Raw genomic sequence first — 18140 nt, 5'->3', positions numbered from 1 at the left:
ATTCCATTTACATGAAACATCCAGAAGAGGCAAATCCATGGATACAGCAAGTAGATTAGGGGTTGCTGGGGGCTGGGAGAATGGGGAGTGTCTGCTTAGTGGGTATGGGGTATCCCTTTGGGGTGATGACAAAGTTCTGGATTTAGTTAAGTGGTAAGTTGTAAAACACTGTGAATGTACTGAAGGCCATTTAGTTACACACTTTATTTATTTATTTTTTAATGTGTATTTATTTTTGAGAGAGAGGGAGAGACAGAGCATGAGCAGGGGAAGGGCAGAGAGAGGGAGACACAGATCCCAAGCAGGCTCCAGGCTCTGAGCTGTCAGCACAGAGCCTGACGTGGAGCTCGAACTCACGAACCGTGAGATCATCACCTGAGCCCAAGTCGGACGCTTAACTGACTGAGCCACCCAGGCGCCCCTAGTTACACACTTTAAAAGGATTTAAATGGTGAATTTTACCTCCATAAAAAAAAAAGAAGAAGAAAAAGAAAAGAAAGAATTATGAGAGACACAAGTTAAATAAAAGTCTGAGTTAACAAAAAGGTAGAAATAATAAAAGTGGTCTGGAAATTCCTGAGAACAACTGACCTTGCTTCTCGGGGTTGCGGACCTGGGACGGCATGTCTTGGATTTCCAAGGTCCATTCCCCCTCGGCCTTTTCTCCCCAGCAGTGCACGGTCATGAATTCCCAGTTTGTAAACCCTTCATTGGAATGATCCAGCAATCTGCAATTGGAGACTCGGGGTGAGAACACAAGGATCTGGAAAGGAGGGGGTGGGGCAGGCCGAGGAGGGCTCTCTCCCAGCTCATAATTACTTAGGTGACAGTACTATTCAGCTGAGTGGCACCTCCAGGGCAGCAGGTCTGAGAACGGAAGGAAAAAGAGCCTGGCCCTCAGCACAGGCACAGGTGCAGGTACAATGGTGACCGCTTTCAAACCCTCGCATTACGACACAGCCCTGGACAGCAGCTTCACCTCCATTATCCCATTGGGTCCCCTGAACATTCTGAGAGGTAGGCAGGCTGGCAGGACTTACAGATGCCCAACATGAGACGGACTCAGCCAGCAATGGGCTCTTCCTGCCATCCTAGTTTACTGATGGAGAGATCCCAAGGGTAGTGATTCATGGCAGGTCCAACAGCCAGGAACCAGCTGAGCTGGGACTCACCCAACGGCATTCGGACTCCTGTCTTTGTTCTTTCCAGCACAGGGAGGTGTGTAAGAGATTACCAAAGAAGGTCCTCAAACCCCCCACCCCCCACCCCATGTTCCTTCAGGTGTTTGCTTCCTTCCTACCCCTTCCCTCCTACAGAGGATCTGGACCAATGCCTGGGTGCACAAAGGCAGAAAGAGGCTAGGCCACATGATTCTTTGACTTAAACACCTAGGGCATCACAGAGGAAACCTTTCTAAAATGCTGGCTTATGGAACGAATGAAACCTTCACATCTCTCATGGACCCAGCTCTTACGTGCTATTCTCCAGGAGATACAAAGAAGGAGAAACGTGCAACTCTCCAGGGCTTAACAGGCTTCAACAGGTGCATTTGGAAGAGATGACATAAGAGGCCTGGTTGTTCTCCAGTGTGGGTGGGAGGCACCCCTGGGTGCAGCACGGGGAGGCACAGGAGCTCCCGCCCCTCAGCAAGCCTCCCCTTGTAGGTTCTGATGAGCCTCCCTTGGTCCTTTGCTACCCCAAGGTCCTTCTGGACTTCAACCCAGATCCATTTCCTCTTCTTTGACTTGAGCAGGAAACAGGAAGCAAGTTATGGGCACTCTCTTTCTTCCCACACCCTGTGCCCTGCTTAGTCTCCTCTCCTTGGAAGAAACAATCTCAGGTTCTTCTCTCTTACTCTTCCTTCCCAGTCTAATTTTCTAGCTCTATTGTGGAACACTGTCTTTACCCAAGAGCTCTTTATTTGTCATCAGAAGTTCAGATACATATTTGGTGTGATGTAAGACTGGATGCCTGATTTGGGTGTCCTCCGAACATCCAACGAATGTATAAAAACCTTTATCGGAAGAATGTTCTTCGCGAATAGTGAGGGGGAATAGTGAGGGGGAGGGCCACACCCTGTACGTTCTTCTAAGAAACTGCAAAGGTCAAGGCTGATTTTCACACACGATGCCAAACTGAACCTGACCCGCCTGGACAGAACAAAGACAAATTGTCTTCTAAGGGCTGAAGTACTTAACGAAATGTCAACTTAACTCTTGGTGAAAAAAAATCTGGCAACCTGAAAAAGCTGCCGTATTGAGCAAGATGCGAAATAAAGTAGAAGTAATACATCGCCCAAATACAAACTCTTGATATAATCACAAACTCCGTGCCTTGGAAAAAAACAAATTCCCAAGACTCAGATGACTGCCAAATGGCCTCAAGGCAGGTTTCAAGTGCTTGATGGCACAGGTACAGCACCTCCTAGCTAATGGGTAGTCTTGAAGCGAATGAACTTGGCAGGCCCCGCTCGTTCCCATCTAAGGGGCACACACTGGGCTTGAACAGGACAGAGGTTAGAAGGGGAGGAGAGCAGAGTGCACAGGGGCCAGGCGGGGGGGATGCTGGGGTGCTGGAAGGTTCTTCCAGGTCAGGTGGATGTAAGCAGGACAGGGAGGGAGGGCAGCTGCATGTGCCGGGCATTTTCATCTACATCATCAGCATCCAGTGCTTGTAGCATTCTGGACTGTGATGGGAGTGAAATGACATTTCCAGAGGTGAGGGATAAAGGGAGGAGAAATGGGTGACTCCTGGGTGCCCAGCCAGGAGGTGAAGGAGCAGGGTATAATCTCACCTCTCTGGGCCCACAGCCCATCTCGGCGTGGGTCCTCGCAGGTCACTGCTGCCCTGCTGGCCTCTGACCTGCCGCCCCAACCCCTAAGCCTCACTGTGGCTCTTGGTCAACCCAGGTCACCATTTGGTGCCTGGATCCAGCTCCTGCCTCGAAGTCAGGCCTCACCACCTTAGATGCCTCCTGGTGTGCAGCATGGAACAAAGGGGGCTCTAGGAAGGTGACTTCATGAGAGCCCAGAGAAGTGGAGCCTGTGCCTGGCCTCCGTGCTACTGTAAGGACGGGGACCTAAGGTGCCTTGAAGTGGCCCCGCCCATCCGCCCAGCTCCAGTCTGGTGTTTGAACAGGGAATGAGGGCCCTTATCAGAGAACTTCAATGTTTCAAGGAATGCTAGAAATTTGGACTTTTAGATGAAATCTCTAAAAGTTCCAGTAATAATAATAGCAACTCTGGTTGCAAAATAGCATAAATAAAGCGTTGGCTTGCCAGCTGGCACTCTCAAACTGCTCACAGCCTTGCTGGTCTCCCAAGGGCAGAGGCAGAGTGTGGCCCAGGCCTACCTTCAGGAGGGAGAGATGCCCCCTGTCGCTCTCATTCTACGAGGGTGGAACCTAACCTGGTGGGGACTGAGCCTGATGGCCAAGCCCTTGGAACCCATGAAGCCAGGATCTGGTCTCAGGGCTGGTTCCAGAGGACAAACTCCCCACTCCTTCAGACAACTGGCTGGCAAGAGCATTCAGTCTTTCATCTCTGCAGGCAATCTCTCTGTCTTACGCAAAGTAGGGGTGGGGTGGAAGGGGGCTAAGAGAAATGGCAACTCCTACCTGGTCCTGAATGGAGGCCTTCACTCAACCCCCATTTTCTGAATCCTACAGCCCAAATATGGCTGCAGCCCCAGGCAGGGAACCCAAATGGGTCATGTGGGCCCAGTGTGGGCAAGCAGGCAGTGGGGCCACGGCCCAGAGGACAGGTAGTGGCAGGGTGCTTCCTGAGGCGGCGGGGGACACAGTTGCCAGCTGTTTTTCTTTTTTTAAATTTTTTTTTTCAACATTTTTTATTTATTTTTGGGACAGAGAGAGACAGAGCATGAACGGGGGAGGGGCAGAGAGAGAGGGAGACACAGAATCGGAAACGGGCTCCAGGCTCCGAGCCATCAGCCCAGAGCCCGACGCGGGGCTCGAACTCACGGACCGCGAGATCGTGACCTGGCTGAAGTCGGACGCTTAACCGACTGCGCCACCCAGGCGCCCCATCCAGCTGTTTTTCAAGAGAAGCTGGAAGTGCTGGTTTGTCCTGAAACCTTTCTTTTTCCCTCTGCCTCTTAGCTAGAAGGGGCTGGAAGGAAGCCCCAGTCCCCCTTGCCCCCTCCCCCAACCTCCCATTAATCCGCTCACTGCAGTTACCTGCAAGCAACACAAATGCATCAAAGTACTTCTTTCTTGTTTCTGACTTTGTGGAAGAAATGGCTCCATGGCTCTCCACAAAGCCTATGTGAGACCCCAGAGTTCAGAGGCTGTTTATTGGTCCTGAGTGGGACCCTCTCAGGCACATGGGTGAGAAGGCTGTAGAGAGCAGCCACCGAGCGCCCCAAGCGAGCCAGTCTCCCATGGAGCAGAGCCTCCTGCCCACACAAGTTCAAGAGCACACCCCACAACTGGAGAACCGTGCAGAAGCTTCAGCGGGCAAAGCAGTCCTTCCCTAATACAAGCTTTTACTCCAGATGCCGAGTGAATGTGAGAAAAATGATCTCTGGTGCACTTTGAAGAGCAATTAAGTCATAGCCAGAATTCCATAAATCTCTCCAAACCCTTATCTCTCCTGCCTGGAAACAAAAGTTTTCCAGGAAGGACGGTTTTGAAGGCCAGGTTTCAGGTTGGTGGGGTATACATCTGAGTATCTCCAAGAGGAAGCTGCTGAAGAACCAACCTGCCCTGGGGAGGAGGGCCCTGCAGGGACACTGTGACCTGGGGCTGAATAGGCCCTCCTGACAACCCCCAGCCTTTGCCCCACTAGGCCAGCCTGGCCTTACCTCTTTGCCAAGAGTTGAGACTTGGTTCCCGAGGGAGAAATGAGGTGGATCTGGAGGTCTCCCCTGCGTGGGTGGGAAATAGAGATGCGAGCCACCACATGCTCCAGGTAACCCACACGCTGGTCTGAGTGGTCCGCACAGGCAGTGGTCAGGGCGGTGGTCCGAAGCGTCTGCACCACAGGGATGCTCCTGGGAGAGGAGGGAGGGACTCAGGACGTGACACCAGAAGCTCCAAGTCTCGAGTGAGGGCCATGGACTCAGGTCTTCCCAGGAACTCCCAGGGAGGAGAGCTCTAGCCCCTCTTGGATGTCCCACTCTTGGGTGCTCCCAGTGGAGCTATCTTGCTGGCCCAGAAGATGTTTGGTGTCCTGGAATTTGCTTAGAGACACAAAGAATGGCTTCTCATACAGACTCTGCTAACATACCCAGTGATCGGCCCCCTCAGTGCCCACAAGCTGGCTTCTCTCTAAGTAGCCTTTGGCCACCTCATTTCCTCAACTGCTGGGGTGAGCCAGGCTTTAGAACCCCACTACTTTGTTTCAAAGACCAGCCTTGATAATATAAGTCACCAAGCTGACTAATAACAGCAAACATTTCCGGAACTGATTGCATGCCAGAAGCTAGACATGGCACTGAGAATTTACCAGGATTAATCTATTAAATCCAGAAAGAGGTCAAGGATCATGCCGAAGGTCACACAGCTACTGAGGAGCAGAGCTGGGAGGTGAGGCTGGAGTTCACTGCTCCCACCTCTGTTCCACACTGTTCCACAAGGATGCTGTGTGGACCCACACTTGTGTTTAAGACACTGGGGATGAGGAGATATGGTCAAGGGCTGGAATTGTGCTCTTGTGCTAACTGCACTGGTCAAGGCTGTAGTGACTGGACCAGAGTCATGGAAGATGGACAGGAACTGGTCCAGTCCCTACTGCTGTGCATGGAGACTGGGGGCCCCTCCCTCCCCTGTCCTCTGATAGGAATGGATGACAGTTCTCTTTATGAAGTCAGGGAAGTTTTGCCATATGGGATGGGATCTGAGGACAAGCATCAAACCCCAATCATTCATGGCTTATTTCCACCAGAATCTTCTAAGACTCCCCAGAGGAGGCAGACACAAAGCTCACACCTGCACGTGCCCTGCCACATCCAGGCCAGGCGCTCCCGCCCATTCTGGGCTACCACGGTTGCCCCCACTGCCCCCACCACTTGTAAACTGAGGAAAGATCTCCTGCCACCCAGCAGCACATTAATAATCCCCCATTGCTCAGCCAAGCTCCGTCTATTAAGGGGAGCGCTTTTCTCATTACACCCCGACTTTCCGCTCGGGAGGGGAGGCTTGCAGCGTAGTCTCAGCATCTCTCAGGAATTACATCGCTTGGCTCTACAGGGCCTGAGTCATAAAAAACAATCAAAAGTTATAAACAGTGATGTAATTCCCTCAGAGACTCTGTAAATATTTGAAAACATGATTTGCATGCATCATAAATTGATTTAGAGATGCTGACTTCTTTCACTGCCTTCTCCCAAATTTTCCTGTCTGTGTTTACAGGTCAGCAGGCCCCCCGCTGTGCCAGATGCAGAGCCTTTCCTGGGCCCAAGAGGAAGGTCAAGCTAAAGCAGAAACAAAAGCCATAAGAAAGTTTAAAAACCTGCGCTATCCCTCCAACCTTTGGCCATTCGGGAGATAGAAATAGACCTAGAAATAGACCTGAAATCCCACCAGGGAATTCCTTTTTTTTTTTTTTTAACGTTTTATTTATTTTTGAAAGAGAGAGCACAAATGGGGGAGGGGCAGAGAGAGACAGGGACAGAGGATCCGAAGCAGGCTCCATGCTGACAGCAGAGAGCCTGAAGCCAGGCTCAAACTCATGAGATCATGAGTGAGATCATGACCTGAGCCGAATGAAGTCTGATGCTCAACCGAGCCACCCAGGCACCTGCCCACTGAGGCATTCTTAATCCTAAAGATAAGGCATAGGATTTCAGAGAACAGGAAGGGGTATAAGATATGGCAAACAAACCCCACCCTCACCTGCCCACTTCCCCTGTGCCCCAGCCACAGTGTTGACATCTAGAGAAAAACAACAACAAAACAACAACAACAACAACAAAAACCATCTCAAGTAGTGTTAAATAGTGAGATTATGAAAGCTTCTTGCATTTGACACTTTTATTCTTGCCACTGGACTCTAGCTGCTAGGCCACCCCAGAGGTCAGAAAGCTTGGTTGCTCTAATGCCCGGAGGCCACCTTGCCCCTGCCTGCAGGGTGGCTGGCTGGGGGTGGGCAGCCCACAACTCCTTCCTTTGGAAATTAAAGCCCAGCCTGATTAGATTTTCAAACTTAAGACATTACCCCTGCCTGGGGGGGCAAGGAGTCCCTTTCTCTGGGGAACAAGGCTAATTATAACAGTTTGTATGAACCCACACTGTCACAGGCCACCAGACCTCCTCATTTCTGCAAGTTCTAGGAAAGGGTGGGGAGCCCAGGACATCCACTCAAGGACAACGAGGCATTACCCTCCTTACTTGAAGTTAACCTTCCCCACCTTTTATTGTTCTTGTTGGAACAAATAACCTAATATTCCAAATCAGGGGCTTTTACATTTCCTATAAAGAGAAGGGAGGTGAGGGGGAGGCTTTAAAATGTTTCAGGATAGTCAAGTTGAAGTTTTTCTGTATTTCAGATAGAAACTCCAAGTAGAAATGGGGAAGCTGAAAATCAAAAGCCATCACTCTGTAAGGATTAACTCCTATGCAGAAGGCGAAATCATTGATGGGTAGAAAAAAGGAAGTTATTCCCCATCGTACAGTTATTTCAAAGATAACACAGAAAATGCAAGTGGACTGCAAAGCTGTGTATTTTTTAGTTTAAACGGTGCGGGGGCGTTATCTTTGTCACACGAACACAGCTAAATTGTATTTTAACCATGAAAACTGATTTAGAAAGGCCTTAAAGTTCCCAAGATAACTAAAAACGTCCCACTGTGATTAAATTCTGTAATTGTTGTCTGTGTATGCAAGGCCATCCCCCAAGGGCCCTAAAAGAACCCAAGGAGTTAAAAAATCCCAAGAGACCTATCTCCAGACCCAGCGATAGATATTTAAACTATGGAGACTGTCCTACTTTGAAAAGATCTCTGAGGACAGACTTGTCACTTCCTGTTGAACCACATTTCAGACTTAATTACTGATACTCCAGATGTTCTCCTTTTATCCTCAAGTCTCGTGAACAGCTCCCTTCTCTTGAGGGTGGAGCAGTCTTGACAATAACTTCCTAGTGCCTCCTGACCTTTGACCTCTGAACTTTTCTCCAGCGTATAATAGCATCTAACATCTTGTAAATGTGTAGAAACAAAATCCGCTTTAATAAATTCAAGGCACTCACCAAATCACAATGCTTGGACTCCGATAGCATCACAGTAAAATTCAGAGCCAAAGATAAATATTTTCAAGTATGGGTTTTCCCTGCTGTCTGAAAGTAGAGTGTTCCTATGAAATCTTTTTCAAGCTGAGAGCAAAGGCATTAAGCAAAGAAGCAATTACCATTAATTTATATGGGAAAAACATGTGAGGACTCCTAGACGCCCAGCCCCATCCACCCCCAAATCACCTCTCTTAGGTTTTTCTGATACCTTAAGAAATGTCCTGCTAATGGATGCACAAAATAAATGGAGATAAAGCACAGATGCTCACAGATACAGTTCGAAGCTGTGACTGCTTGATGCTGAGATGCTGGGTGTAGTTCCCCGGGGAAGGAGTTTGGGGGCACCACTATTGCTGCTTAGGGTGTGCAATGACTTTATAGCAGCTCGCTGCAAAACCAATACTGAATGCTATTTTCGCTTTCTGCCCTTTCTTTGGGAAAAGCAGAAATCCTCTGCATATTTCTTCCAGGTCTAAGACTTTCATAAAAGCCAAGTGGTGTAAGGTGAACTTTTGAAAAGTGAGGGATACCTACACACCAAATGGCCAGGGAAAGCAAGGAGAGGGGGAGGTTGGTAGCTACCAGTGGAAACCCTGCATTGTTCTTCTTGTCTTTCTGCCCTGGCTGGGAACATACTACAAGCTAGTATGTCTTTCTTTTTTCTTTTCTTTTCTTTTTTCCTTTCTTTTCTTTTCTTTTCTTTCCTTTTCCTCTCTTTTTTTTCTTCTTTTTTTTTCCTCTTCTTTTTCTTTCTTCCTTTTTTCTTTTTTAAATGTTGTTTTTTTAAGTTTATTTATTTATTTTTGAGAAAGAGAGAGAGAGAAAGAGAATGAGTGGGGGAGGGACAGAGAGAGGGAGAAAGAGAATTCCACTGTCAGCACAGAGCTGGACACCGGGCTCGATCTCATGAACAGTAAGATCATGGCCCGAGCTGAAACTAAGAGTAGGATGCTTAATCGACTGAGCCACCCAGGTGTCCCCAAGCCAATATTTCTAACTCCCACCTTGAAGACCTCTCTCCAGCTCAGCTACAAGGGCAGATCTGTGCTCTGGTGCAGAGCATTTCCAGAGCAATGCTGCCTTACCAAGCTGCAGGGCTGGAGGCGGGGTGGGCAAAGCGAGCTGGGCCCAGCTCCTCACTAGACAATTCTGAGATCATGCTGAGTGGGAGACCTACCAGAATCGGAAGGCAGACTGGTCCTTCCCCATGTTGTATTTGGAATCTGTCTTGGGCTGACGACCATTACAATGGAAGGTCAACCAGGGGCACCTGGATGGCTCAGTCAGTTGAGTGTCTGACTTTGGCTCAGGTCCTGGTCTCAGGGTTCATGAGTTTGAGCCCCTCATCAGGCTGGCTGCTGTCAGCGTGAAACCTGCTTGAGATTCTCTGTGCCTCCCACCCCCCTACCCCTCCCCTGCTTTGACTTTCGCACACACTCTTTTTCTCTCTCTCTCTCTCAAAAAAAAGGAAGGTCAACCAGTAACCCTTTCACAGACCTTCTAAAGGGTAATAGTGGAGTAGAGGGGGGTTAATTGGGACATTCCTGTTAGACTAAACTGTGGGAAAGCAACTTGGTCTGTTGGAGGGCACAGAGGGATCTGAACGTAGACAGTAAAAAGCTTCTGGGTCACTTTTTAGATCTATGATATGTTCTAGGATGAACGTTCTTGGCAGGATGGTCACAGAATCCCAAATAGATTCTTTCATATTAGCTTACATTTCAAGTCTTCCTTAGATGAAACTGCTTTTGATTATGAAACCACAGCACATCACTTAGGCTGGAAATACAATTTGAAAAGAAAAAGAGACTAATCCAGTACATTAATCTAGACATGCTGTTCATGATTAAGTTGTAAGGTGCTTTAATACACAGTGTTTAAATTTATATTTATTTTTCTCCCCCCCTGTATGAAACAAGGGGCTAAATTAGCTGGCCTTAAACATTCCTTCCAGCTCTAAGATTCAGTCTGATGGGGAGTGAAAAAGACAATAAGATATACAGTCACTTCCCATTATTCACGATTCCATGAAATTTGCCTAAATCAATACTTGTGCTTTTGTGATCATTTGTGGATATATGCAGAACAGCAAAATGTTTGAGCTGCCCAGATACACACGTTCCCAGTTGAGGCCAAACAAAGGCGACACTCTGTCTTTTGTTTTCAGTTCTCATACTGTGAACAAATGTCCTTCTTGTGATCTATTTTTAGTGCCATGTTTTTCATATTTTTGTGCCTTTGGTTGGTGGCTTCATGGCTTAAAATGGCCCCCAAGCAGAATGCTGAGGTGCTGTCTGGTTCCTAAGCATTGGACAGCTGTGATGTGCCTTGCAGAGAAAACACGTGTGCTGGGTGAGCTTCATTGAGGAAGGAGTTACAGTGCTGTTGGCCTTGAGTCCAGTGTTAATGAATCAGTAATACATAGTAAATAAAATGTTTTTAAACAGAAACACACATAAAACAAGGTGATGTATGGATCAGTTGACAAAAATGCTGTGGCCAGAGGCTTGCACAAACCTAACCCTGTATTTCTCTTAGAAGCGATGGTTCTATATTTGCAAAGTCAGTGTTTGTGGTGACTTCATAGAACATTAACTGAGAACTGGCTGTATTATTTGAATTCAAATACTAATTTTTTAAAAAACTATTCATTATTTTATTTTAGAAAGAGAGAGGGAGAGACAGAGTGTGAGTGGAGGAGGGGCAGAGGGGGTGAGAGAGACAGAATCTAAAGCAGGCTCCACTCTCAGTGCAGAGCCTAACGTGGGGCTTGATTCCACGACCCTGGGATCATGACCTGAGCCGACATCAAGAGTCAGCTGCTCAACTGGCTGAGCCACCCAGGTGCCCTCAAATACGAATTTTTGAAGTAAGTTGCATTTATAATTTGGGGGGAACAGGTTTGTGGCAAAAAATAAGCTTGGAATGTCAAGGGCTGTAGGATAATAGGCAGCTTACAAATATTCACCAGTGTCTCAAGGGGTGTCAGGAACCAGGACAAATATGAGGACCCAGGTATGGTCACCCACCAGGGCAGGACAGCAGAGCACGAGTTTTCCTAGGATACCAGCCATGCCCTGATGGAAGAAGCCAGAAGCAGGGTGCTCATATAGCATCTAGGAGTGCACACAGTTAGATGCCCTGGAGAGAAGTGCCACGCGGGGTGTGTGGGCAATCTGCACAGTATAGACAGGGCAGACCAAAGGTCAGAGTAAGAGGGGCTTTTAGCTTTTAAAAAAGATGCCAAACCAGGCTGTGCGCCACAGCACAGAAGGGTCCTGAAGTTGGGCCGATGTGGGTCATGGCCACACGGGTACTTCATCAGGACATAGTGGCTGTGTGGCCTTGCCTGCTCGCCTAGCTAAGCTGCTGCCAAGAAGACAACTGGGCCTGGCCTCTGGGGTGCTGGCAACTGCTCAGGGCTGGAGGAACCTCCTACTGGCCAGGGCCAAGGTGCCTTCTGTCCTCAGGGCCAGTGTGCCCAGCCGGTTGGGGATGCAGAAGGAAGAGAAGCAAGCTCTCTCCTGGAGAACGTGCAGATCACTCCGCTTGCTTCGGTCCCACCTGAGTCCCTGTGATGTGCCCCTTCCCAGGGGGACAAGGTGGACTCTGGGGACGGGCAGCCTGGGGTGGCAACTCAGCCCCTCCACCTCTCAGCCCCAGGCTACTCCTCAACTCCTTAGGGCCTCAGTGCCTTCAATATATAAATGGGGATAAAAATAGTCCCCACACTTCACACCCTTGTTGGCTGTTTTGAATGTGTGAGCTCACACAGAGCACTTAGGCCAATGCCTGGCACACAGTAAGGTCCTGATCATTATCCATTATGCTTATCTATGTATTTATAGGTAGAGTTGTGATAAAGTAACCAACCCGTGTGGTCTAGTTTCATGAAATACGAGAAGGAGAAATAGTATGTGGTTAATCCATAGTTAATTGTTTTTAACGTAAGGTTTTTTGTTTTTGTTTTAATTTTTTTAACATTTATTTATTATTGAGAGACAGAGCTTGAGCATGGGGGGGGGTAGAGAGAGAGGGAGACACAGAATCGAAAGCAGGCTCCAGGCTCTGAGCTGTCAGCACAGAGCCCTATGTGGGGCTCGAACTCACAAACCGCCAGATCATGACCTGATCCGAAGTCGGACGCCTTACCAACTGAGCCACCCAGGCGTCCCAGGGTTTTTTTTTTTTTAATGTTTATTTATTTTGAAAGAGAGAGAAAGAGCATGAGCAGGGGGGAGGGGCAGAGAGGCAGAGAGAGAGAGAGAGAGAGAGAGAGAGAGAGAGAGAGAATCCTAAGCAGACTCTGCGCCATTAGCACACAGCCTGATGCGGGGCTCACACTCACAAACTGTGAGATCATGACCTGAGCCGAAATTGAGAGTCAGACGCTCAACTAACTGAGCCACCCAGGCGCCCCCATCCATAGTTAATTCTCAAACATCTATAAATATATGGTCTGGTCTATAGATAATCTTTAATATGCAAAGCCTTTGGGACTGAAATATATTTTTGGGTGTGTGAGTTCTTTCGATAAAAGACAAGCCACACTACACTGTAAACTCTAGATGGTAACCTTCCAAACCTATTAAAACAAAAGATGAGTAGATAATGTCTTAATCCTTTAAGAGATTCTGCTATTGTTGCTGTCTTTCCAGAAGGAGTAGAGAGTCAGGGATGACATAAAATGTTGCATAGCAGCCCTGAGTTTTAAAGACACAAAGAAGTGCTGGCTTAGAAACATCCTAAGGGTCAAATAAGATATTTACTAGCTGGGCCTTTTATTTTTTTGTTTGATTCACAGGAATTATACTGAACTTGATTTTCTTTTTTGCTTTTAGAAAGGTTATAAAAATATCAATTTTGTCCTACTCTGACACACAGATTTTTAAAAATGTTTTTATTTACTTATTGAGAGAGAGAGGGGGAAAGAGCGCAAGCAGGGAAGGGGCAGAGAGAGAGACGCAGAGAGAGAGACGGAGATAGAGAATCCCAAGCAGGCTTAGCACTGTCAGTGCAGAACTTGATTTGGGGCTAGATCCCACGAACTGTGAGATCATGACCTGAGCCTAAATCAAGAGTCAGACACTTAACTGACTGTGCTGTGCAGGTGCCCCAGACACAAAGACTGTTAAATAATTTTGCATGGGCAATGTCACAGGTCATGGTCCTCTGTACCTTCCTTTAACGGAAGAAAAGTCCTAACCATTTGTGCCCAAGACTAAGCAAGGATCTCTCCTGAATGTGTTTGAATGTCAAAAGTCATTCTCTTTTGCAAAAGTAGCTGTCAAGTTCAAGTGATTTTCCCCTTGTCCTTGCATTTAGATTTAGCATTCATCGACAGCTTTTATGATGCTCTGTGGGTGCTGGAGAGCTAAGTCAGACACCATAGTGTCTGTTTCAGGGGGGGCTCAGTCTGTTTTGGGGGGGGGGGGTGACAGGCTGTAAAGAGATGGCTCAGTGAGATCTGGCTGTGCCTTGGAGCAGGAGGCCTGGCCCCTCTCGTTTCTTACCACCCCCACCCCTGTGGTCCCCTCTCTCCTGGCATCTCCAGGCAGGCTCCCTGACCTTCTCCATGCTCCTGGGGACTTCTTATTCTCTCTCAGGAGGGGGATATAGACAGAGACAGGCTAAATTCCCAACCCCACAGTCCCTAGATGCACTTCATTCCTGCCCCAGTATGTGACCATCTACACCCAGGCCCTCTGACTCAGCACCCCATACGACAGTACTGTAGAATGGCAGATGTGGCCACAGCCCCCACTGGGACGTCCATATTTGCTCCTAATGAATACAGTTCTCTGAATTTCATCACACTAGGGCAGCCTTTCCCTTCTACCCGAGAGGAAAGAGGTAAATGTATCACTTACGTTGCACCCAGGTATGCATGGGATGGCCAGATAAAGAGGCTCTCTCTCTTTCTCTCTCTCTCTCTCTCTCTTTCTCTTTCACTTTCTGCTTTTCTCCATGGGAAGCAGCTAAAGCCAACTCTGGGACATTCAGAGAGTCCTGGATTCCACCACGAGAAGGAGAAACCAGAATGAGGCCACAAGAGTGGACGGCTCTCTTGGTGGAGAGCCAGACCATGGAGAAGGGGGACTGACAGGGAGAGGGAAACATAGGTATGTGGGAACATTTCCCTTTAATTTGTAAGCCAAGTGATTCCAGAAGCTTGGGCAAAGCTAGACAAGAACCCTCATGAGAGAAATTGGCCATAACCTTCAGGGGTGCTTAGTGGCCCTGATTCAAGAGACCCTGACAGGTAAGCTGGAGCTCTCTGCCAGGAGACAAAGCCCAAAGGTCACTTCCACATAGTAATATTTTTCTCTCTCTCTCCTTCTCTCTAAATGTCCCCCTCTCCCTCTCTCTTCTCTCTTTCTCTATCTGGAGGCCCTTATCTCCTTGGGAACAGTTGAGAGTGCAGTTAAGCAAGTGCTTTGGGATCGCCGGTTGACTGAAAAGTCTAGAAAGAGCCTGAAACCGCTACACGTAAAGATGACCTTTCTTCAGAAACAGAAGTCTGATTCTTCCCCTCTGTTGGAATTCGCAGAGTCCTTTCTTCCCTCAAAGGACAGGAACAATGTCACACTGTATGTTTTGGCTGTTTCCCTCAACCTATGCTGTCTAGACTCTGTGTGCTTTCATTTAAAAAACAAAATAAAATAAAAATAAAAACAACCCTTCGCCACCTAGGCACCACTCTACCATCTTAAAACTATTTCTGGCAGGAGAAGAATGCTTCATTCAGGAGCCGCCCTGATGGGGAGACCCATGGGAGAGAAGTAAGCCTGGACGCAGTGGCCTCGCGGAGCAGGACCCAGCTCCCAGGTGCCCAGCGTCACCTGACCTGGAGTCTGATTCCCCACGTGCCGGGCATTTTCCAACAGGCAAAATAAAAGAAAGCAAAAGGCCTTCTTTATCTCAGAGAACCTCTCGCTTTCTTCTGAATTGACAGGCTAAGGCTGCCCAGATCTGGAAAATTATGCTTTAAGATGTCAAGATTGAGACCTGCCGCTGGCCGCCTCGCCTATCAGGCCTGGGAGGGGTCACCCAAGCTGTCAGTGTCCACAGTTAGCAGCAGGACGCAGATGTAATTTCTCAAAAGAGCCTTCCATGGCTATTCATCCAACAAATACTTTCTGAATTCCTCCCGTATGCCAGGCAGCAGCGAGAAGTGTTTTCCTCAACATTTTCTAGCAGAGGAACACATTATGAGAGGTAGATGCATTCTTTTTTTTTTCTTTTTTGAGAGGTAGGTGCATTCATTTTTTTTTTTTTTGAGAGGTAGGTGCATTCAAAGAAGAGGCAGTATCAAAGGGAGTGATCTGTATTTGTTGATAAAGGAAGGGTCACTTCTGATCACTCCAACATGTCTTTTTCCAAACACGCATTTTCCCAAAGGTGATAAAATAGTTACAGCTAAGAACAACAAAAAAAAGCATTCCATTCTTTATCAGATACTGAGGCCTAGAGAAACACCATTTTCCTCCTTAAAAAGTAGAATGGCTATGGCAGAATTCAGAAGAATCATCTGATTTATTCTCCTGATGGAGTAGGGTTCTTGCTATCTGATTTACTCTGTGGCTGTTTTTTTTTTTTTTTTTTTTTTTTTTTAACAAAAATTCCAATGAATGAATGCATCTGATTTAGAGCAAGTCACTACAAAGGGCGACACCAGGAGTGTCCTAACCGTGCAAGAGAGACAAAGCCAGGGTCCTACAGCTCAAGGCTTGTTAAAAAATCCTGGTGCTTTGGGGCACCTGGGTGGCTCAGTTGGTTTGAGAGTCCAACTTTGGCTCAGGTCATGATCTCGTGGTCAGTGGGTTCAAGCCCAGAGTCAGGCTTTGTGCTGACAGATAGGAGCCTGGAGCCTGCTTTGGATTCTGTGTCTCCCTCTCTCTCTGCCCCTCCCCCACTTGGGCTCTGTCTTACTCTGTCTCTCAAAAATAAATATGTGTTAAAAAAATTAAAAAAAAAATCCTGGTGCTTAAACCTTAGGAATGTTAGTTATCAAGTCCAGATAAAAGTGAAGCAGAGGAAAAGCGCTCTGCGCTTTGGATAATAAGTCCCCTTCTGCAACAGAGAAGCGGGAGATACGGCCACTCCTGCTCTGGGCTGAGGAAGTCGCACTGTGGGCTGGGCTGCAGCTAGGGCTCCCAGGTGACAGAGACGACCCCCATCACAGTTGCTCCAGTGGGCAGGGCTGATTGCTGGGCCGGTCAGCTCTGCTAAGTATCCTGGGTAAGAATTTCCCACACGAGGGGCCATGGGTCTGACTCCCCACCATGGGGCAATCTGCAGCAAGAGGAGAAACCATAACTGACAGCAAAATACCTCCAAACGGTCATGAGTTAAGTGACTCCTTTCCAGCTCAACAATCCGTATGAGAAAACGCAGACACGTCTATGCACGGTCTATGCCCACCGACGTGCACGGGACTGCGTGTGTGAACACCTCCCCCTGCAGAACCTGGCAGCAGAGTCAGGTCGGCACCGACGTTCCTGAAAAGCCACGCGGTGCTTGCGCTGAGCCTCACCTGGGCCTCTTGTCTGTGGTGGCGACACACATGTGCTGGGAGGGCACTGCTGTCCACTTCTTCGCCTCCGTGACGAGGGCTTCCGCGTCCACCAAGCCAAATCCATAGAGATGACTAACTGGAAAGACAGAGCCTTCAGACCCCGCCTCATCCTGCCCCCCAGGAATGGAGCGAGGCTCTGCGTTCACACTCCACTTGGCTCCCACGCAGGGCACCTGATCCAAAACTGCCACGGGACAGACCACTTGTGTCACTCCGTGGCTGCAAGGGTGCGGGCCATCACCTGGAAGTCCTGGGCCGCAGGACCAGCCCTTCTGAGGACCGCTCCAAGATCCCAGCCACTTTACCCTCTCCCTGGTCTGTACTCCTTCAGGTCAGGGGTGCGGGCCAGCCAATGTGGCCCACTCCGGTGCTGAGTAGGAAAAGAAGTGTTTCCTACTCGGACCTATTACTTTCTTTCTGGGAGACAAGTTTGGGTTTCTGTATAGTGAAGGGACTCATCGGCATCTGGGCTCCCTGAATCATGAACCAGACAAGAGAAACAAAGCCTTAAACCCGTTGGTTCACGCGACCATGATGTGCAATAAACAAGAAAGCAGGGCCATCTTTTTTGCCATCTTCTTGGCCTGCTAACCTCCCACGGCATTTGGGGAGAGGGGCACGGTGTGCGCACTTGTGAGCTGGCCTGAGCCAGTGTTTAATTTGGCCGTGGCAGGAGAGTTTCAAAGTTTAATTTAAGAGGCAAGGTCAAGAACTAGATACAATCTATTTTCCTATTTAATTAGGCCAACATTGAAATGTAGGTCAGCTCTTGTTACGGCACACGACTACCACCAGCATTCCTGCAAAACAAAGATGCATTAGGCCTGCCTGATCAATGGCTTTCTTATTAAAAGGAATGTCCCTTGGAACTCACAATAACACCACTTGCCCTATATTTTACACATACTAGTAGTATCAGGCTTGGTGTCGAAATAGTTGGGCCTCAGCTTCAGGAAAGGAGAAAAAGTCCTCCCTAACATACCATGGCTGAATGGAAATCTTTTTCAAGCATCTCTGGTAAGAAGCCATACAAACAAAGCCAATGGCACAGTCCTATAATTATCTGCTTAAGAGGCTCCATGTATCTGGGTTACAAGCCCTGACTGCAGGTTGATTTCATGGAACCTATGTCTGTCCCAGGCTGGATCGGGGGAAGAAGCCCTGCTGTTCTAGGAGTTACTTTTATAACACAGACAAGTTTTATAGTTAGAAAGTAACTTACATAGCTATCTCAGGGTCCTCATTATACACATAAGGAAACTGAGGGCCAGTTTCAAAATCGTATTGCTACTCAGGACTAAGAATGCAAGCTGCCC

At 48.1% G+C, this 18140-nt stretch overlaps 1 protein-coding gene across 1 annotated transcript in view; it reads right to left on the bottom strand.

Moving 5' to 3' along the window:
* The window catches only part of PCSK6 (proprotein convertase subtilisin/kexin type 6), a gene marked incomplete at its 5' end in the record, with an annotated part of 191548 nt that overhangs the window by 57392 nt on the left and 116016 nt on the right, over window positions 1–18140 (bottom strand). The window contains 3 exons of the mRNA XM_049614154.1: window positions 592–728; window positions 4822–5010; window positions 16783–16900. Coding sequence (XP_049470111.1) covers window positions 592–728; window positions 4822–5010; window positions 16783–16900 — 444 coding nt within the window. The remainder of the gene's footprint in view (window positions 1–591; window positions 729–4821; window positions 5011–16782; window positions 16901–18140) is intronic.

The sequence above is a fragment of the Panthera uncia genome (genome assembly GCF_023721935.1).
Source record: "Panthera uncia isolate 11264 chromosome B3 unlocalized genomic scaffold, Puncia_PCG_1.0 HiC_scaffold_1, whole genome shotgun sequence".
Classification (NCBI taxonomy): Eukaryota; Metazoa; Chordata; class Mammalia; order Carnivora; family Felidae; genus Panthera; species Panthera uncia.
This window is presented reverse-complemented; position numbering and strand designations above follow the sequence as displayed.